This window comes from Populus euphratica, unplaced genomic scaffold (assembly GCF_000495115.2).
Source record: "Populus euphratica unplaced genomic scaffold, PopEup_1.0 scaffold24.1, whole genome shotgun sequence".
Taxonomy (NCBI): Eukaryota; Viridiplantae; Streptophyta; class Magnoliopsida; order Malpighiales; family Salicaceae; genus Populus; species Populus euphratica.
The window spans coordinates 996,607-1,016,823 of record NW_011499893.1 but is presented as its reverse complement, the minus strand read 5'-3'; the positions used below and the strand labels follow the sequence as shown (position 1 = coordinate 1,016,823).

The following is a 20,217-nucleotide window of genomic DNA, read 5'->3' as shown; positions in this document are numbered from 1 at the left end:
GGGGGGGGGGGGGCTCTTCCTCCATTGTAATTATGAACCATTAAGAGGCGACTCTCATGTATCTCGAGAACTGTCGTGAAGGAGGTTTGAATGGTGTTTTGTTGTATCACTAGAGACATTTCACTCTCTACTGCAACATTTCTATGGCAACGGTAAAATTACTAATCTATCGCTTATTCAAATAACAAAGGACCCTGCGTTCCTTTTATTTTACATGAGCAATGAAAATACTAAATTGCCCCCCCGGAGATAAAAAAAAAATCACTTGCCGTTAGTACAGGCGTATTATCGGGTTTTTATAATTTAGGTTACAGTTGTATTACTAATATGCCATTTCAGTACATGAAAAAAAAAAAAAAAGCTTTCAGTCAATGGTGCTCGTGTCCTTTGGAGTTGCTTATTTTGTTTTTGTTTTTTTTTTAATCAAGAGTAAGAGTGTTACTGTATTTTATCATAATCAAGAAATAATAAATTTTAAAAAGTTATTAGCCGTGCAGTGCTTTCTTTTGATCAAACTTAATTTTTTAGCAGGTTTGGGGAGTGTCATTGACGAATGGATAATTTACTGTCGGTAATTTTATTTTTCCCTCTTCTCCCCTAAATTATTGACCGGTCTTCTTTGTTATTTTATATTTGTGATTTGATTATTTTGTTTTAATAATGTCATTAGCTCATTAATAAAAGTTTTATTTTTTTAATTTAACTATTAAATTCTAATTTATAATATATTATGATTTTCAATTGGATTCTTATTCTATTAATTTCTGATTTTTTTACTTAATCATTTTATAAAAGTTTTTTTTCAATTTTGTTATTCAATCCAAGTTTATTTTGTATTGTTATCTTTAACTTGGTCCTTAATTTTTGTTGTTAGAGTTATTTTTCTCTTCAATCTAACTCTCTAGACAAAAATTTATTTCACCTTTTCTTTTAATATATTTTTCCATCCCTTGGCCCTTTTTTTAGTGTTTTTATTTTTTATCTGGTCTTTTAATTTTAATTTTTCATATCTTTTTTTTATATGGTCTATATTCTATAGGTTTATTATTATTTTTTTGATTCCTTTATACAGGTTTTTTTGGTTTTTTATTTTACTTTTCAATCCAAGTTTATGTTATGTTATTTTTTTTTAATTTTCCTTGATTTTTTATTCCCCCTTTTTTTAGATTTTTTAAATTTAACCATCCAATAAAAAAAATCTAGTTTCCCTCTAGTTTATTTTTTATTTCCAATTTCATTTTTATCATTTTAACAACTATTTTTTAATTTTAAATCATTTTATGTAATTAATTATTTATCCATTATATTTTTTAGTGCCTATTGACTCGTCCTAGTTTTTTTCATTTAATTTTGTGCTTCTGTTGTTTTTTTTTTTGAAGGTGTTGTTATGTTTTCTATAAAAAATTGTCTATATATTATCATTATCTTTTATTTTATCATGTAATTAAAATAAAACTAACATTAATAAGTTAGTGTTGCCACTCAAATTAAAATTGTTAATTGCTCTAATTTTTAAAAAATGTGTTTATATCACTTAAACATTATTTATTGCAAAAAAAAAACCCTGTAATTTAGCACAGTCTTGTACATAACTTTCTCTATTATTGAACTGATAACTTCTATATTATAAAATAAAAAAAAGTTTTGAACTTGAATTTATTTAATCCTATTGTCATGATAAACCCCAAGTTACTTCTATTTTTTATATTCAAACAACATTGCTTGATTTTTTATTTTTTTTATTTTCTAGTTTTAATAGAGAGTATTAGATTTGTCTTACTCAACTAAATCATGAATAAAACAAATCAAGTTGGGCTAAAATCAATATCAAAATTTATGGTGAGCTTTTCAAATCAATCCACCAAAGGAGTCAAATTTAACAACTATACTCCGACCTATCAGTACAGTGCGGCAATACTCTTGGAATTATATAATTTCACATGTAACAAGAGAAAATATATCCTGGAATGTCACAATAAATCACAGCATGACAAGCATTAAAGTAGATTTTTTGTTCTTTTTCATTAAAAAATATTTTAATAATGGGTACAAAACCCATAAACAAGTCTTAAAATTTCCACGAGATACCCAATGTCTTCACCCGCAGACAATTAAAACCCTGCCCCTCACGCGCATTTACCGTACTCACGCCCTTATTCTGACCTTTCCTCGCTGGACCCCACTTATCCCTCACTGGCCCTAGCCCCCACTCTCCTCCAAAGCGCGTGAAATTTTTCCCCCTTTAAAGTACCGATTCCCTCCCTCCCTGACATCGCCCACATTGCCCCCCGCCCCTCTCTCGGACCAAAGGATCCCCCCTCTCCCTCTCAAAATTCCCCAGCTCATCAGATCCGACTCAACTCACCGAGTCATGAAATCGAATCAACCACCACCACCACAACCCCCCTCCTCCACTAATCGTCACACCAACAACAGCAGACCGCGTCGCCGCCCTGACTTAACCCTCCCTCTCCCACAACGCGACCCTGCCCTCGCGGTCCCCCTCCCTCTCCCGCCCAACTCCGTCGGCTCAAACCCCTCTTCATCCTCCGTCTCCTCAGCTCGAGCTCAACTCAGCTTCTCCGAGCTCGACCGAATCAACCGAATCGGAAGCGGCAGCGGCGGAACCGTCTACAAAGTCGTCCACCGTCCAACCGGCCGCCTCTACGCTCTCAAAGTCATCTACGGCAACCACGAAGACTCCGTTCGCAACCAGATCTGCCGCGAGATCGAGATCCTCCGCGACGTCAACCACCCCAACGTCGTTAAATGCCACGACATGTTCGATCACAACGGTGAGATCCAGGTCCTTCTAGAATTCATGGACAACGGTTCCTTAGAAGGGACCCACATAAACCACGAGGCATATCTATCTGACGTGGCACGGCAGATATTAAACGGCATCGCCTACTTGCATAAAAGGAAAATTGTGCACAGAGATATTAAGCCAAGTAATCTGTTAATGAACTCTAAAAAAAATGTGAAGATAGCTGATTTTGGGGTTAGCAGAATATTAGCACAGACGATGGATCCTTGCAATAGCTCAGTAGGAACAATTGCTTACATGAGCCCAGAAAGGATAAACACTGATCTGAATCAAGGATTGTATGATGGGTATGCAGGGGATATATGGAGCTTAGGGGTTAGCATTTTGGAGTTCTATTTAGGGAGGTTTCCATTTGGTGTAGGAAGACAAGGGGATTGGGCAAGTTTAATGTGCGCAATTTGTATGTCACAACCACCGGAGGCGCCGGCGAGTGCATCAAGGGAGTTTAGGAATTTTATTGCTTGTTGCCTGCAGAGGGAGCCGTCGAGGAGGTGGACTGCCAATCAGTTGTTGCAGCATCCGTTTATTGTGAGAAGAGGTGGAGGTGGAGAGGGGGGTGGTGGAAATGGTACTCATAGCTTGATGTTGCCGCCGCCTCCTAGGCCAATTGCTTAGTAGGTAGTTGTAGTTTTTTTATTGATTTTTTCATGTTACTATTGTGGGTTATTTTTGTTGTTGTTGTTGTTTATGATATTAATGTGAAAATTTTCCCCTTTTTATCTCTTTATGTGTTTTTTGTGAGTTTTGATATGGTGGGCTTGGATTTTTTATTTTAGGTGGAAATGGGAAAATGTTACAGAACCTTTTTGTTTTGATTGAATTAGATTAAGATGCCTATGATTATGATAAAGATAATTTTACCCTATTTTTGGTTTCTTTTGTTATTTGCTTTTACTTTGTTTTAGTTTTTGGCAGGTTTTGATATGATCATTTGGATTTTGATGTTTAGGAGGGGAACGAGAACATGGGAGTTTGTGTTTCTGAGTTTTAATCAAATCAGATTAGTAATTCAATGTTTTTTTGAGTGAGTGATTGATTGTTGTTGTTGTTTTTCAGGGTTTTGAAGATATAGTTAAGAAAGAAGGTTTGATTTTTGTTAGTGATGAGTGGTTTAATTTTTAATTTTTTGCCATTTCTGTTTTACAGTTCCAGGTGGGTGTAAAGATTCAGAAGGAATCGTGCAAACTTGTATGGATACATGACATTAAGTTTTGTTCTGCTTTGTAGTATTAATGCATTAGTCTCTCTCTATTTATCCAATACTATCATCTTTATAGATATCACTGTGCAATGCAAATATCATTTTTCCTTTGTATCTGAATGTTAGTGTTTGTGCTGCTGGTATGGTTGGTTAAGAACCACAGGTCCACAAGCTGGAAAGCCAGAATACGATGTGTATTGTTCTTGAAAGCAATGTGTCCTAGTGAACTGTAATATAATGAAAAAGCAAAGCATAACATGTTTGGTATGGCCATGCTAGGGTACCATCGTTTCGTCCTTTTCAATTTCCCCTGTCAGTATCAATCATGTGATTTTACCCGTTACCCTTTCTGCTAACATAACTGTTGAAAATATTGTTCAAGTATCAAAATTTATATAAGCAGCCATTTTATGATGCATTTTATTTTTGGTTATCTTGTTAGATTAGGGATGTTTGGAAACCTACGTTCAACTCTCATCATTTCCATGATTTTGCAAAAAGTTGGGAGGGGATGTTTTATAATTATTGGACTGTGTTTAATTAGTAACTAATCTAATTGATTCATGATAGAGCTTTCTGTAAATGCTCTAAAAGACGCCTTTTGCTTCCCCCCTTACCCAAATGGTCCGGTCCGGTCCTTCATATTTGCCGTGTTAGAAAGTTTTGCTTTCTTTGGAGATGACAGGACAGCTTTGCCGTGTTAGCTAAATCTATACACTAAATATGCTTAAAATAGTTGTCTGTGTTTCTTTTTGGATGTGGGGCTAGTTGTTTGCAAATGCTATGATGAGTTGTTATGGGCACTCGCACACACACACAGTTATCTGTTCTGCTAGTTAGTTAATGTTGCTACATATTAGAACCCGTTAAATTCACTTAGTAAGATTTTACTCATGACTCTCATTGCAGGCAGCTGCCAAAACAAAACCAAAAAATGAATGCTAAAGTTTGCATTACATGGGATGGTTATTATTGTTGCCTTTTTCAGCGTCATCCTTGAGGACCACTTCCTAGTTTTTATCCTTCCTGCTGGACTTGGTCCTGTAGCCAGAAAGGGTTCAGGTTCCAGTCACAGAGAGAGAGGGGGAGAGGGAGAGGGAGAGGGAGAGGGTTAACTGTTAACCATATAATCTGACTGATAGTTTCCTTCGCTGTCTTTGCCAGCTTTTACAGGCCAGCACACATGGGCTAGGCTTGGCGATGCTAGCTTCCATGCAAGACGTTACTTACCTTAAGAATATAATGAGTTGAGCACCGTTCTTTTTGTATGCCACTGGACTTGAGTGAACTTGCCCATAGCAAGAGCATAAAAAATTTCTCACAACTTTGGGGTCACTTGTTGAATAACCACTCACCCAACATGGTCTACACTGTCCGTAGTTTTCGGGGTATGAATCTGTCGATCAATCTGGTGGGTACTTTTCAATGAAAAGGGCATTTGGCATATATTCTCTTCGCTTTTTGGATCCTTGTTCCTGCAAGTGTAGCTGGTTCCTGGTGCATGAATGGTCTCCGTTGCTTTCTTGAGATTTCTTCTTTATCTTATAAGTGCTCAAAGCATTTAGACGACTACTAGTAGGGGCCAGCGAACGTGTTGAATTGGCAAAGATTTGGTGCGATTTGTATTCAAAGTGGAAGTGCTTTTAGCTCTTCATTCTCTTTCTATATATCCATAAACATGATAATCACATAAAAGCAAATCCTACAGGGCTAAATTCTCTGTTAGGCTAAATCTTCCCTTCGCTATTTCACATCATTCTATGTATAGTGTATGGGCACCTTTTAGATCATGTCATTTGGTGAGAAATATCAATCCTTTAGCCTGGAAACTACGTTCGCGTGTAGAGAACGCCATATCTAATCTACTGAAATAACCACTAAAGCCATAAAAAGCTCATGGGCGGAAGTCATGCCACAACATTTGAGAAGCCAGGGAGTTTATGGACTCAATCGAAGGGCCAAGTGCAGTTGTAGCCATGCTCATGGTCTATTATTCTTGAACACAAGGGAGCATACCTGCACGTTACAGAGAGAGTTAGGCAGCGCTATTTTTGTAGATTGTTTTCCCGTTCTCCATTATTGTATGGATTGAGTTGGTGAGAGATGGACCTTGATTATAGTAAGTTAATGACCTTACTTAGGAAGCACTGGCATGATCACCTCATCAAATCTCCCACTAATCATTTCCTTCAGCAAGCTAACATGTTCTTAATTGATAGTTCTTTAACGTCCAACAATAGTTAGCGGGCTTGGAATTGCTGCTGATGGCTCGGCTCATCTGCAGTTTAAGAACCTTGATGTCTCTGCATTGACTTACATGGTGGAAAAAGAAATTTGCGCTTGTCCACGAATTGATATTTGGACATACCTTGACACCTTGAGAATCTCTACCTTCCCTCTTATTTCGTTTAAAAACTCAATTCTTGGTTCCAATATATCCACAAAACCAAGCTAGCTTGCAGGCTTGCAGTAGCACTTGTTATTTCCCCAGTAACAAGAATCAGAGGCAAGTAATTATCCATGAACATTATTTTCAGGTTCATATAGGAGCTAGCAAGTCAATTAGGACTTCAGGAATTGAGAGAGGAACCACGGGTGTTCCCGTAGCATGACTGCTATTCTGTGGCTGCATCTATTGCAAACGGAGAATGAACGGAAAAAGTAAAGGCAAAATCATCTATCTGAGGCTTGGGGGATTGACATTAGCTAATATTTACAAGGAATCCCTCAGCCATATGGAATGATCGTATGATTTAATCAACATTCTCTTAATCAGTCTATAGTTTACTGCTAGCACCCGAAAATAACAAGGACATATCTTTTCCACAAGGTGTTGACATTTGGTCGCTTAAGTTCATTCTTTTAAACTTTCACCTCTTCGTTTCTTCAAGAGTCAATTATTTTCTCTCTTTTTACAGGAATAGTCCTAATTTGCTCTTTCACCCCATACCATATCTATAAGATGCAATCTGGTGCTATGCTAATTCATACAAGATTACGGATAAGTTGACGATTCAATTGATTTTTTTTATTTAAAAAATACTGTTTTGATAAAAAAAATTAATACAATCCAAATAAAACTCAACCCCATCCAATAAAGTTTTAGATTGGTGAATCACGGGGTTGTTCAAGTTAAAAAGTTTTAGATTGGTGAATCACGGGGTTGATTTGTTCAAGTTATCTAAATCACCAGCTGGTTGAGAGTTGTTAGGTCCTACTGGTTTTCTATCTATACCCCAAACTCAAAGTCATTTCAAAAGATAAAATTCTCATTTGCAGTCATAATTATATAATCTTTGAAGTAATTTTTTATTTGGATTGACCACGTTATTTACCTAGATATAAAACATCACACACACACGCACACGCACACGCACACAAACAAATACATGCCCTGAAAGAAGGAAATCACGCTTCGATCAAGATGCCATTCATTATAGTTTGGGGGGCTGTTTTTAGTTTAATCCTTGTATTTTTTTTTTATTATAGTTTTGGCCAATAACCAGAACGCTATTATAATTTTTAAATTTACCAAAATAATATTATGTTGTTATTTATATTCCCAGTCATTCGGTTTAAATCTTACCAAAGGCTCATAAATAAAAATACTCCATAGCTCCAATACAAATAGTTCTTCCCATTTAACCTCACACTCACAGACTGAAGCGAATACATTAAAAAAACTATTATTAATGATTTGTGGTCCGGGTTTATTAAAATTTGATAAATGTTTTTTATTCATTTTAGCTTGTTAACATGACATATCACTGATAAAAATATTACTGATATTTTTCTTGATGAATTTGATATGCAACTAACAAAAGATTGTATGTAATTCCGTTGGTGATTAAATAATAATGACAATTATATTTGCAATAATTATTTTTTAATTTTAAAAAATATACTGACCGACTTTATCTGTTAGTAATACTGTAGAAGCGGAAGACAATATCTCACTCTAAAATAATTGCAGAAACTGATGAAATACGACTTGTTCTAGTCTGTAATCCTCATTTCATTCTAATATTTTAATTAAATGATTAATTGATCTTAATTGAATTGTTTATGCTTTAATATTATATATAGATTATAGATAGCTAATGTAAATAACCCCATTTATTCAACTTGGGGGGCGCCTAAATTAAACCCACATGAGCTTTTTTGGATTTCATGCACCGTTGAAGTGACATCAATAGTATTCAGATAGAGAAGCAGCTGATTAATAAGATTACATAAATATTATTTAACAGTATCCAGACAAAGAAGCAGCTAATGTGTTTTCATATGGTAAGAAGATGATGGATTGGTGGTTGTATTCAGATAATCCCCTGTCCCTTAACAAATACAGAAGATCATGTCAGGCAGCATCACACCTTTTGACCTTCATTTTCCATCAAAAGGTTGTATTAATTGCCTTGAAAATAGCTGTGTTATATATAGTAGCAGTGGTTTTTGAAAGATAGCTGTAGCTTCTGGTGCAGGTGTATATATATATATAAGGAAAGTTCATGCCTTGAAAGAAGGAAATCATGCATAAAAATGCCATCCATGATCGTTTGGGGGGCTATTTTTAGTTCAATCTTTGTATATTTATTACCAAGCAAAATGTTGTAGCAACAACAGTGGTAGATCCATTTTGTGGATCCAGGAAAACAGCCACTGCCGACACCTTACCTTTCAGTAACCTTCAAGCTGTCCTCTCATCTTTAAGATTGAATGCTAGCAATGCTGGATTTTACAATTATAGTCCTGGCCACGAGCCAGACACAGTTTATGGTCTTTATCTTTGCCGAGGAGATGTCTCCCTTAGTCTATGTCGCGAGTGCATCGCAAAAGCAAGTTGCGACTTCTTATAGCTGTGTCCTAACAGCTCCGAGGCCTTTGTATGGTATGATCAATGCATGCTACGCATCGCAACTTCCTCGTCTGTTAGAGACTCAACCATACGGTTAAGTTTACAACAATTCTAGACTTGGAACGGCCGATGTTTTGGTGAATGGTTTTTTACAGAGATTTATAGAATCTGTCGGACAGTCGAAATCCATGTTTGTCCGAGACTGTTATAACGGTACTGGGAACGAGATGAGGTATGGTATAGTGCAGTGCACCAGAGATCTCAGCCTCGATGATTGTACTAAGTGTTTGAATGGATTGCTTAATCATTCCAAGTCATGTTGCCAAGAGAGGTATTTAGGATTTCAGATATTGTATCCAAGTTGCTAATTGGATGGATATTGTTCAGAAAATCTTTTAGTTTTGAGCTTAAAATTGTACCTTTTCTTGATATTTTTCCAAGTTTTTTTTCTATGTGAAACCGCTTAATTCGTAATTTTCTGGTATGGTTCTTGGTACAGATGATAACTAGAGATAACTAGAGATCCATTGATCCAGGTGGCGTTGGTTTGGAGCAAATTATTGCTGTTTTGTGCCCAGAAACCTTGCGGCTGCTCAATTCTAATACCTATTGTGCGCAAAGCTGGAAAGTTCCTGGGCTTTGACTGATCCTGTTAGAAATAACGGGCTAAGGTATTTGTTTTCCGTTCTTACTCTTTGATGATGACATCCCACGTTTCTGCACAGAATTTGGGAATCCTGTTAGCTCATCTTTAGTTTATTTTATTTGTTTTTTTCAATTTAGTTCTCTTAGTTGGGGCAGAGAGCAATATAGATGGTGGAACAGTGTGTAGAACTTTCTGCCTTCTATCCCATGTGAGAAATTTAGTGGTTTTAATCCTCTGATAGAGTCCCCCCTAGATTCACTTCTGGCTAATCATTAAGCAGGTAACTTCTATAGTTTTTTGGATAAAGGTAACTGGGCTGGTGAAGCTTTGCCAGATTGAAGAGATAAAATCAGAATTTTGCCTTGCCTTATCAAAACAATTTTAAGATAACTATCACCTCAACAACCATGGTTGATACCAGTTAATCTTGCTCTCTAACTCCCTTTATAATAATAAAATAAGATTTCTAATTGGATGTTAACAGATTTACCCATGCTTAAACTCTTATTTAATTGCCTTTATACCATACAGGACAGCCATAGCTTTCTCGTTCTCTGAAATTTTGGTGTGCGAGATGGCTAGGAGCAGAAGAAGAGTGGCATTGAGTTTCCTTTTTTCCTTCAAGGGATTAGCCTCTACCATTGCAGTTGTGGGCTGCTTCTTCTTCACCTGCTCCTTCCTTCTCAACGTTCATGTTGGTTCTTCCAGTCCCACTGACCATGAAGTAAGTATTCTTTCTCCCTGTTTGTACATTTGTTTGGTATATCAGAAAAGAAACTATATAGATTTTGCAGAAACAATTTGTCTTGAAAGATGAAACCATAATTCTACGAGGAAAATGTAGACATGCATGAAATATCTTCCTTTCCTTTTGAAGTAGGACTGTTAATGGCTATCACTAACATTTTTATGTTTTCGTTAGGTTTTAGGTTTGAAACAATATGAACGTAATGACGGGAGACATCCACTTTCTCTCACATCAAACGCTCTCAAGGCCCAGTTGAAGGAAACTGTGCGGTCAATGGTTGACTACCAAGGCTTGTTGCTTATGCATGGTTCCATAGCTCGGAAACTAAAACTTGAGAACTCTAAGCTTGTTAGGAATTTTGCTGAGATTTCGATAAACTTCACAGATCTCATAAAAAAGGCTTCTCACTGTGATGTTTCGGATTCCAATACAGCATTGGTGCACCGATTTCTAAAGGAGGCGAAAGAGAGAGTTAAATTTGCTAAGCAATTGATCTCTAAATCAAAAGGGTCTTTTGATAGTCAACTCAAGATTCAAAAACTGAAAGACACAATTTTTGGTTTGGAGGAACAGATGACAAAAATGAAAACTAAAGGTCAGTTCGCGAAATCAATTGCTGCAAAAGCAATCCCAAGAAACTTGCATTGCCTTGCATTGCGGTTAATGCAAGAGAGGATTGAGAATCCTATTCGTTACATCAACAGACAGACGAAGTCACGGCAGCCACGGCAAGAGTTTGAAGATCCAAATCTTTACCATTATGCTATATTTTCAGATAATGTTCTTGCAGCTTCAGTGGTGGTGAATTCATTGGTGCAAAACGCAAAGGAGCCATGGAAACATGTTTTACATATTGTGACAGAGAGGACAACTCTTGCAGCAATGGAAGTGATGTTCAAGTTGAAAGACCACAATGGGACGCACATTGAAGTGAAAGCAGTTGAAGATTACAAATTCCTGAACTCATCTTATGTGCCAGTGCTTCGACAACAGGAATCTGCAGAGTTGCTGGGATATTATTATGGGAATGGACTCGAAAACTCGACAACCGACTCTAGCAACTTAAAGTTCAGGAACCCCAAGTATTTATCTATGCTGAACCATTTGAGGTTTTATTTGCCAGAAATGTATCCAAAATTGCTCAAGATTTTATTTTTAGATGATGATGTAGTGGTTCAAAAGGACTTGACAGGGTTGTGGGAGATTGACATGGATGGGAAAGTGAATGGAGCGGTCGAGACATGTTTTGGGTCATTCCATCGATATGATAAATACTTGAAGTTTGATCATCCTTTGATTAAGGAGACGTTCGATCCCAAGGCATGTGCATGGGCTTATGGAATGAACATTTTTGATTTAGATGCCTGGAGAAGAGACAACTGCACTGAAAAGTATCATTATTGGCAAGAGTTGGTAAATACTTACCTTATTCTTGAGTTCTGATCTTATTTGTGTGGTTATTGACTATTGATCTTGATATTGTTGCAGAATGGGAATCGAACTTTGTGGAGGTTGGGGACACTGCCACCTGGTTTAATCACATTTTATTCCACAACAAAGCCACTAGACAAGTCATGGCATGTTCTAGGGCTAGGCTATAACCCAGGACTTAGCGAGGAGAAGATTCAAAATGCTGCAGTTATTCACTACAATGGAGATTCAAAACCTTGGCTTGCCACCGCCATTCCTAGGTACCAACCGCTTTGGACGAAGTATGTCGACTATGATCTGGAGTTTTTCCGAGCCTGCAACTTTGCCCCCTAATCAAATGGCCATATCTTAAGCCTCGATTGGTGTAAACAAGTAATTGTTTGTTATTTCTACTTTATTTTGAAAGTATAGGAATATTAAGCATGTTGGAACTAAATTATTGGTTAGATTGTTGGATCTACCCAAGTTTTCATTCGTCTTGCTTCTCATCCTCTATATTCATAATATATTAGCTTCCTCATTGTTCGTTGACAAGAAAAGAAAAGGAAACCATGCATTCTAAGCATAATAGAGATTCATTTATGAACGTTTGGAATGATTTGGTAGTGGTGTAGTCCTAGAAACACAAGCAAAAGTTACCGGTAGGGTAGGGAGGGTCTGGTTGGCTTGAGGGAATGGGCAAGCAGAAAGTGTATTAGTGAATCAAGCACAATGTAAAGAGATATGTCATTTTGATTCCGCCAGCTAGGAAAAATTCATACTTTGGAATGTTACAATTAGAAAGCAATAAAGACAAGGCAAAATTTTATAACTTCACATCAACCTTTGTCGCTTGTAAAGTGGGACTTGAGAGTTTGTTTTGGCTGATGAAGTTATAATCCTTGCATTGCTCCATCCCGAGCATGAAGGAGCTCCTGTAGAATTTGACGTGAACTGTAATAAATGATTCATTCTATTTGATGGTGACGAATTTGAAGCCCTCAAAACAGAAGAAATTGGATTTGCATATGGCTTCTGATGAACATACGCATCTTTGTTAGAATTTGGTAAAATACTAAGAGGTGTTTTAAGGGGAGGAGGATTTCGCCACTGAGGAAGTTGTCCTGTTATGAGAAGTGATTGGAGCAGGGGCCCGGCATCCATCACGGCTTGCAAGAGTTTTCCCTTCTGAGGCAGAACCTTTCCCTGAGCAAGATAATCAATCACTGCAATGCCCCTGTCATTCTCAACATTGTTACCTCCTGAAGAGACTAAACCCGTGAATTTTGTCCAATTTTGCTGTTCTTGAACAAAAGGCTGATTCAATAACCCCATTTTGCTCGATCCTGCCATGTTCTTGTTTGGGAAATCAGGAGATGAACCAGCATCAAAGAATGAATCCACAGAAGATGAACAGTGTGACAGTCGATTGAATGTTTCAGAATTGGATTCTGATATGCTAAGGTTTGCTTTCGGAGTCGTGTTTAAGACGGGGCTTTCAGGTAGGACTCGAGAAAGAATCTGACCAGGTGATGTAGAAGACATCGACTGGTAAATCAATGTCTGTAGCTGATCTCTTGCTCCATCTCTTTCTTTGTAAGCATTTGCTAAGAGATTGAGCAAATGCTGCACAGTATCCTTCTGTTCTCTCAGCGTCACATTCGCCTTCATTTTCATTTTCTGCAGTTCAAGAGTTGTGTACAAGAGCTTATGTTTTAGGTCATCCATGCTCTGCCAAAAATCCATAACAGGCAGTTTAGCAGATGATATCACTTGGGATTTCCTCAACTAGAGAAGAGCAAAAGCTCCACCATTTAAACGAAAAAACAGCCCCATAGTTTCAAGGTGGGCATACCAACGCCTAACCTTCTTTTAGAAAAATCATGGATCCCCATTGGCATAAACAGTAGTCTGTAATGAATCCATGTGATGAGCAACTATTTCTAGGCACCAGGCAAGCAGGAACAGTACAAGTAGCAGAAAAATCAATATGGTGCGGTCAGTCAGAAATTAGATTATTTCTATTTATTTAGAGCATGTTTGTTTTGAGACTCAATTAACGTGAAACAAACGCTTAAAATTAAGTTAATAGATACAATCTACCAATATAATCACTATAATTAAAGTAATCATTATTTTTTCATTATAAAAATCAATATCTTATCATAAGATGCAACCATCATTACTATTATTATTATTTTTGTTATAAAAGTTACTATTTTTCTTATTCTATAATCATTATTCAAAAACTATAAATGAAAATTAATATATATATATATATTATAGAAAATTAATTGTCTTGATACATCCAAACAATGGAAGAAAACTCATTTTTTTTTAAAAAAAAAAAAGTTTTACATAAGAGTTTTTTTCAGTAAAATATTTTTTGCAAAACAAACATGCATGATTAATCTCTAAATATATTTCAAACAATGATATCATCAAGAAATTGATACTTACATGCAAGATTAAAAACCAATATATTATGCCATAATTAAATAGCAATGGTAATCTATCTATACAAGACCACTTTAGTGATGGTATATGACATGCATATGAAATCTAGAGGGACAGAACATGAGTTAGAGATAAGTTTAACGTAAAACAAACCATTGAAGAGGCTCACCTCATAACCACAAGGAGCACTCATTTCCTCCATAATTAATGACTCCCTCCTACAATTCTATTTAATTTGAGAGGAGCAGCAAGGGTGAAGACCAGAATATTTTTAGTCTTGTGTAGAGGGGCAAACCCTAATACATTTAGGAAAGATTTCTTTCAAGATTTGATGGTTTTGTAGCGAAAGAAACTTGATGGGTGTCAAATCCTTCCCCTTTATGAAGAACCATTCATCTTCTTCCCTCGCTTCCATGAATCTCTTAATATTATTTTGTTACCATAGAAGTGTTTCTGAGAGCTGAGGAACACTCATATGGAATAGGGGTGGGAAATTTATTGCCCCATTAATTTGTTTTCCTTTGTGGAGATAGATCTTAGCTTCTTACCATTTTTCTTTATCATGGAAAGGGGGCAGATCCATGTACACGTTAGAAATTTGTTAATGGTTTAAACTGGTAAAAAATCCTAATGGAAAAAAAAAAAAAACACGTGATGCTATAAAAATGAAATCTTGCTACAACCTGACTGAGAAAACAATTAATTTTCTCACAATTTTTTTTTTTTATTTTGAAATGATTATATTACGAGTTCATTCGAGTTTTTTAACATATTAAACTAAGTCATTTTTTATTATATAATTTATTTTTAACTACAATCAATTCAGTTCCTGCTTCATCAGTAGGGTTGAGTTTTACAATAATATATTTACCTAAAATTTACAATTAATTATAAACTAGTCATCTATATTTCATAAATGAGTATAAAAATAATTAAAAAGTGATCAAACCAACGTTGACCATACAAGATTTTATTTTCCAAAAAACGCATTCTTTCCTAATAAAATTTATTTATCTCTCATGAATTTATTTTATTTTTTATACATTTCAGATTATAAATTAAAACAAGGACACGAAATGGTGGAGGAAATAAATTATAAAATAAATTAGAAATAATAGGATTTATCAACAGAAAAAGCTATAGGTTAAACAGTTTTTGTATTTTTTTCATTATATAATAATATGAAAAAAATAAATTCCATCCAAATAATCTAAAAATTATAAGTTTGATGGGTGTATGAAACTCTAATGAAAAAGTGGGGGCCAGGGTTTTTCAACCAATGTCAAAAAATAATTAACAATCTATCTAGATATTATTTATCTACCATCCAAAAAATCTAAGCTCAACCTGCAGCGAAAACGCAAGCTATAAACTAGTATAAAACTACAGATATAATTAATCCTTTATGTAAAATAGAGACTAAGCTATAATTATTTTTTTTAAAAAAAGTTATCCTAATCCTCCTATAATTTATCATATAATGTTTATAATTTCATTATACTTTACATAGGTGTCAAAACAAAATTAACAAAACATATTCAGATTATTTGCAAAATTATTAACATACTTGGTAGATGAAACCTTGTTGGTTTGTGCATAAGAAATAAAATTATTTTTTAAAAAAAAAATTATTTTTTATACCAATATATTAAAATAATTTAAAAATATAAAAAATATTAAATTTTTTTAAAAAGAATTTTCAAAAACAAATGGTATCAAAAACAAAATGCTTTTAGCATTATCGTCGCCGGCGCCACTGCTGCTGCATCTAATGCTAGGCGCATCACTCTCCAGATTCCTATTTATGGCACTTCTAGCAGTCATCAGAATATCGAGGTCATCATCGACAAAAACCCACCTTTATCATCGCTTGCTCTTGTAAGGAATCATAGGCGAGGGGGGCTGGCATCATCACCATTAGAAAGAATATCATACCCAGTATCAAATTCTTCCAGCTCACCTTCTTTACTAACGTATAATTGATGCTAGAGGCATTCGGAAGCATGACAAATATTGTTTTTTAATTTTTTATTATTTAAAAATATGTGAAAATAATAAGATTTAATTAAGTTATTATGAAATATATTGTACAAACAGAGAATAATTCCAGAGTAAACAGAAATTTAAAGTTACTTTAATTGGAGATATGAGAATAATACGAGATCAGAAAAAGGAAAAAGATTCCCATAATATATCCTTAGTAAAACCACTTTGGATTCAACTATTTCAACATATTGATTAGAAATATCAGATTAGGCTTTAATTTGTTTTCAGAATTGTATCCGTGAGAGGAGAGAGAGAAATGGTATCAAAAAAGAAGGAGAGAGTTCCTGGTTTATCGTTAAGGAATCAATGTTTCTATTTATTATATATAAAAATAATTTAGTTGTTCCCCTAATTTAAAAATTTATACTAATTTAGAACATAAATTATATTTTTATAAATAAAAATAAAGTAAAAACTTATTTTCCCTTTAACTTTGCACCCTTTTTTTTTTTAAAAAAAAAGAACAAACGGTTTTTTATAAGCTCTGCTTGTATTATTATTTTGTTAATTTTTTATTTTTTTGTATTTAAATTAATTTTTTTATATATATTTTTAAATAATTTTAATATATTGCTGTAAAACAACATTATATATTGAAACCAGCAGCATTCAATAACAGACCGCCTCCTTTGCTAACCCGAAAGACAAGACCTTTCCTTCTTCGCATCAACAGCAACAATGGAAGAGAATGACCAAACCCCTCCATCTGAAGAGATGCAACCCCTCTCTGTCACCCCTTCAGCTTCACCCTCATCAAATCCCTCTACACCCCAGTAATTACTTTTTCTTTGAATTTGTTTGTTTGGTCAAAATTCTAACTCGTTCATTTAAAGTTCTAATCTGTTTTGGATTTCTTTAATGGGTTTTTATTTTCAGGGTGATGAGTTTAGAGGAAAGGTTTCAACTTGTGAGAAGCGTTGGTGAAGAATGCATCCAAGAAGATGAACTACGTAATCTTCTTGATAAAAAACCGCTACCCATTTGTTATGATGGTTTTGAACCTTCTGGGAGAATGCACATTGCTCAGGTATATTCTTTTTTGTTGTTTCAATCTTGTTTTTATCTTGGTTCTCATATATTTTGCTGTTAGTAATGAAAATCTAGTCTACTTGGTTACCCTTTGTTGTGATGATTGATGAGTTTGAGGCTTAAAGGCTACATCTTTTTGAGAAAGTTGTCAAGTGGTTATTGATTAAGGATCTGTGGAGTAGTGTTGATTTCAATTTTAGCTTTGCCTTGTCAACCTGGAGGCATTTGCTATTAATTGCGCCTTGGTTGCTTCACTTGACTCAGTTTATGCCTTGAAGCTTATGTTTAGAGCTTTTGTTCAGTCTAGTTTTTATATGTGTGCTTTTACTGTTGTTGAACAGGGAGTTATGAAGACAATAAATGTCAACAAGCTGACTAGAGCTGGTTGCAAAGTGAAAATTTGGATTGCTGACTGGTTTGCGCAACTAAATAACAAAATGGGAGGAGACTTGAAGAAAATTAAAACTGTGGGGGAATATCTTATCGAGATATGGAAGGCAGTTGGGATGGATATTGATGGAGATAAAGTCGAGTTTTTGTGGTCTTCCGACGAAATCAACTCCAGGGCTCATGAATACTGGCCTCTTGTTATGGATATAGCTCGCAGGAACAAGCTTCCTAGGATAATGAGGTACTTGATAGAGCTTGAAAATTGGATGCTTCCATAGTCCGTGATTCTATAGGGAACTAATAAAAGGTTGCATTTTGGTCCTTAGATGTGTTCAAATCATGGGCCGTAGTGAGCAGGATGAGCTAACGGCAGCCCAGATTTTCTACCCATGCATGCAATGTGCAGACATATTTTTCCTCGAGGTACTTGTGCTTGCAGTTGTAAATCTGAGTTTGGAATTTTCTTTTAATCAATTTCTTCAATCTGGGCATGTGTAATGACATTTTTTTCTTAAGGTGCTTGTGCTTATAGTTGTAAATATTAAACCAATTTCTCGTGTTCTTACGTGCAAAATTCTCCAAAAATCACTTTCACATGACATTTGTCATCATATGCTCCTACCTCTCCAAAATTCTCAACAGGCTGACATTTGTCAATTGGGGATGGATCAACGGAAAGTGAACGTCCTTGCAAGAGAATACTGTGATGACATAAAGAGGAAAAACAAGCCTATCATTTTATCTCATCGTATGCTCCTAATTCCTCTATTCAAAACTTGTGTGATGATATTATTTAGCTTCTTAAATAAAGTACGTTTGACTCCACATTTCATGAATGCAGACATGCTACCTGGTTTACAGCAAGGGCAAGAAAAGATGTCAAAAAGTGATCCATCTTCCTCCATCTTCATGGAGGATGAAGAGGTATGTTCTGGTTTTATGTATGGAGAATTTAAGAGAAGTTGCAATGTCAGTGAATTTGCATGCCTGAAAATATAAAGATTCCTTGCAAATTGCAGCAGTGCATGGTTAACTTTTACTTTCTATGCCTTGTTTTTTTTTTTTTAATTACTGTGTCATAGGCAGAGGTGAAAACTAAGATAAAGAAGGCATATTGCCCCCCACAAATTACCGAGGGCAATCCTTGTCTGGAATACATTGAATACATTATCTTCCCATGGTTCCATGAGTTCAAGGTGGAACGCAATCCAGAAAATGGTGGAGAGAAGTAAGTTCTCTTTATCTTCTAATTGCTTCATTTCTATTTGTTTTTGTTTTTCAGGAAGAGTGCATCTCAGCAAGTTCTTGCATTTATTGTCCTTGTTCTTTATTTCTCGAATGTTGGAAACTTCGTTATTGTCGCTTCATGCTTTTTTAAACAGTTAACTCTTTTGTTTTTGTTTTTATATAGTAATCGTGTGAGTTAACTCTTTTGTATTGATGAATATGACAATTATTTCCCTGCATGAGTTAACTCTTTCATGTACCCGGTTTATATATTAATGTAGGGTCTACAAAAGCTTTGAAGAACTGGTAGCTGACTATGAAAGTGGTGGATTACATCCGGGTGACCTGAAAGCAGCTCTTGCGAAAGCGTTGAATACAATACTGCAGGTAAACCTCACTTCAGGGGACTTGAATGGGAGAAAGTGGATTCACATGGCAGACAACTCTTTCTTTTTTTTCTTACGATTATGTCCTGATTATTCTTGACCAGAACTTTTAAGTCAGATTTGTGCCTTGCCTTCCTCTCTATTATATCACTGTTACTGTTGGAGGATCTTGAGTGTCCATAACAGTTAAAAACACAACCTGTAGTTTGTTGATGCTGTATGATGTATAATTACTTGAAATTACTCTATCCTAACTCGCTCAGCAAGCTAATTAAATACTACATTTTTTGCAGCCTGTACGTGATCATTTTAGCAAAGATCCCAAGGCTAAAGATCTGTTGAAACGAGTCAAGGTTTGTTTGTTTGTTGTTCTTTGTTATTTTTCAGCAAAACAGGCACAACTGCGAAGAAAAAAAGGAAAGGACAGAATAAAAAAGAGAAGAAAGTAACTTGGACATGTTATTTTTTAAAATGCATGCTTCAATCATCGTGGGCCTTTTTTTTTTATATGTGAAATTGATGTCTTGGTGTTCCAATATGCAGGGTTACAGAGTAACAAGGTGATGCGGAAGAGCATGTGATTTCCTGATCTACTTGTATTCTTAACACTTCTAAATGTAAATTGCTAAATACTTATTTAATAAAGATTGTCATTTATGTTTGGCGGTTACTTTTCAGAATTTGAAAGTTGAAACCAACAGTCAAGAAAACCTTTGATCTTTCATGAAAATCACAGAATCTAGATAAGAATTTGGTAGCATTTCTTTTTGTCTCAATTTTTCTCCGTGTTTGTCATTAAAGTTTGAATAAGGTCGCATGCCACTTCTTTCAGTCAATTTCTAGCTGAAATACCAGGGATAATAAGGGAGTTGGCTTGAACTCAGTGACCCTATGAAGGACTTTAACGTTAAATGTGGATTATAATCCTTTGTTGTTTTGGCATCATTTCGTTACACAATCCAGCTAAAGATTCTTATCAGCTCCTCCATTTTATT

General features: G+C 35.4%; 4 protein-coding genes across 17 annotated transcripts; 3 read left to right on the top strand and 1 right to left on the bottom strand.

Moving 5' to 3' along the window:
- The first annotated feature begins 2,264 nt into the window (after window positions 1-2,264).
- Window positions 2,265-5,787, top strand: LOC105131641 (mitogen-activated protein kinase kinase 5-like). Of its 13 annotated transcripts, none has more exons than XR_843474.1 (3): window positions 2,265-3,445; window positions 3,884-4,015; window positions 5,193-5,787. XR_843474.1 is itself a non-coding variant. In XM_011034706.1 (3 exons), exons 1-2 carry the CDS (start codon window positions 2,372-2,374, stop codon window positions 3,987-3,989), a joined length of 1,086 nt encoding a protein of 361 aa, XP_011033008.1. In that variant the 5' UTR covers window positions 2,265-2,371; the 3' UTR covers window positions 3,990-4,015; window positions 5,193-5,787. The 13 variants fall into 13 exon arrangements, 12 of the variants coding, with proteins under 12 accessions (XP_011033008.1, XP_011033007.1, XP_011033016.1 ...); XM_011034706.1 differs by having other exon boundaries at window positions 2,265-3,441; window positions 3,974-4,015; XM_011034705.1 differs by having other exon boundaries at window positions 2,265-3,441; window positions 3,974-4,035.
- Window positions 5,788-9,515: 3,728 nt separating this feature from the next.
- On the top strand, window positions 9,516-13,372 carry LOC105131639 (galacturonosyltransferase 8-like). The gene is made up of 4 exons (XM_011034700.1): window positions 9,516-9,554; window positions 10,061-10,253; window positions 10,452-11,690; window positions 11,766-13,372. The coding sequence occupies exons 2-4, from the start codon at window positions 10,104-10,106 to the stop codon at window positions 12,039-12,041; spliced, it is 1,665 nt and encodes a 554-aa protein (XP_011033002.1). The 5' UTR covers window positions 9,516-9,554; window positions 10,061-10,103; the 3' UTR covers window positions 12,042-13,372.
- LOC105131640 (uncharacterized) lies at window positions 12,422-14,684 on the bottom strand. 2 transcript variants are annotated; one of them, XM_011034701.1, is made up of 2 exons: window positions 14,314-14,684; window positions 12,422-13,418 (listed from the first exon to the last, which is right to left on the bottom strand). In XM_011034701.1, the coding sequence occupies exons 1-2, from the start codon at window positions 14,344-14,346 to the stop codon at window positions 12,522-12,524; spliced, it is 930 nt and encodes a 309-aa protein (XP_011033003.1). In that variant the 5' UTR covers window positions 14,347-14,684; the 3' UTR covers window positions 12,422-12,521. The 2 variants fall into 2 exon arrangements, with proteins under 2 accessions (XP_011033003.1, XP_011033004.1); XM_011034702.1 differs by having other exon boundaries at window positions 12,422-13,367.
- A 2,108-nt stretch (window positions 14,685-16,792) lies between these two features.
- LOC105131637 (tyrosine--tRNA ligase, cytoplasmic-like) lies at window positions 16,793-19,902 on the top strand. The gene is made up of 10 exons (XM_011034699.1): window positions 16,793-16,963; window positions 17,067-17,217; window positions 17,561-17,850; window positions 17,936-18,032; window positions 18,252-18,357; window positions 18,451-18,533; window positions 18,692-18,837; window positions 19,118-19,223; window positions 19,516-19,575; window positions 19,766-19,902. Exons 1-10 carry the CDS (start codon window positions 16,869-16,871, stop codon window positions 19,784-19,786), a joined length of 1,155 nt encoding a protein of 384 aa, XP_011033001.1. The 5' UTR covers window positions 16,793-16,868; the 3' UTR covers window positions 19,787-19,902.
- The last annotated feature ends 315 nt before the right edge of the window (window positions 19,903-20,217 follow it).

Bases quoted from the DNA above. Each gene is read 5' to 3' on its own strand.
- LOC105131639 (XM_011034700.1), top strand. From the start codon at position 10,104: ATGGCTAGGAGCAGAAGAAGAGTGGCATTGAGTTTCCTTTTTTCCTTC. The intron at 10,254-10,451 runs GTAAGTATTCTT...TGTTTTCGTTAG, and splicing joins CCAGTCCCACTGACCATGAA to GTTTTAGGTTTGAAACAATA. The intron at 11,691-11,765 runs GTAAATACTTAC...ATATTGTTGCAG, and splicing joins ATCATTATTGGCAAGAGTTG to AATGGGAATCGAACTTTGTG.
- LOC105131641 (XM_011034703.1), top strand. From the start codon at position 2,372: ATGAAATCGAATCAACCACCACCACCACAACCCCCCTCCTCCACTAAT.
- LOC105131637 (XM_011034699.1), top strand. From the start codon at position 16,869: ATGGAAGAGAATGACCAAACCCCTCCATCTGAAGAGATGCAACCCCTC. The intron at 17,851-17,935 runs GTACTTGATAGA...TTTGGTCCTTAG, and splicing joins AAGCTTCCTAGGATAATGAG to ATGTGTTCAAATCATGGGCC. The intron at 18,033-18,251 runs GTACTTGTGCTT...AATTCTCAACAG, and splicing joins CAGACATATTTTTCCTCGAG to GCTGACATTTGTCAATTGGG.
- LOC105131640 (XM_011034701.1), bottom strand. From the start codon at position 14,346: ATGGAGGAAATGAGTGCTCCTTGTGGTTATGAG. The intron at 13,419-14,313 runs GTGAGCCTCTTC...GATTTTTGGCAG, and splicing joins GTGCTCCTTGTGGTTATGAG to AGCATGGATGACCTAAAACA.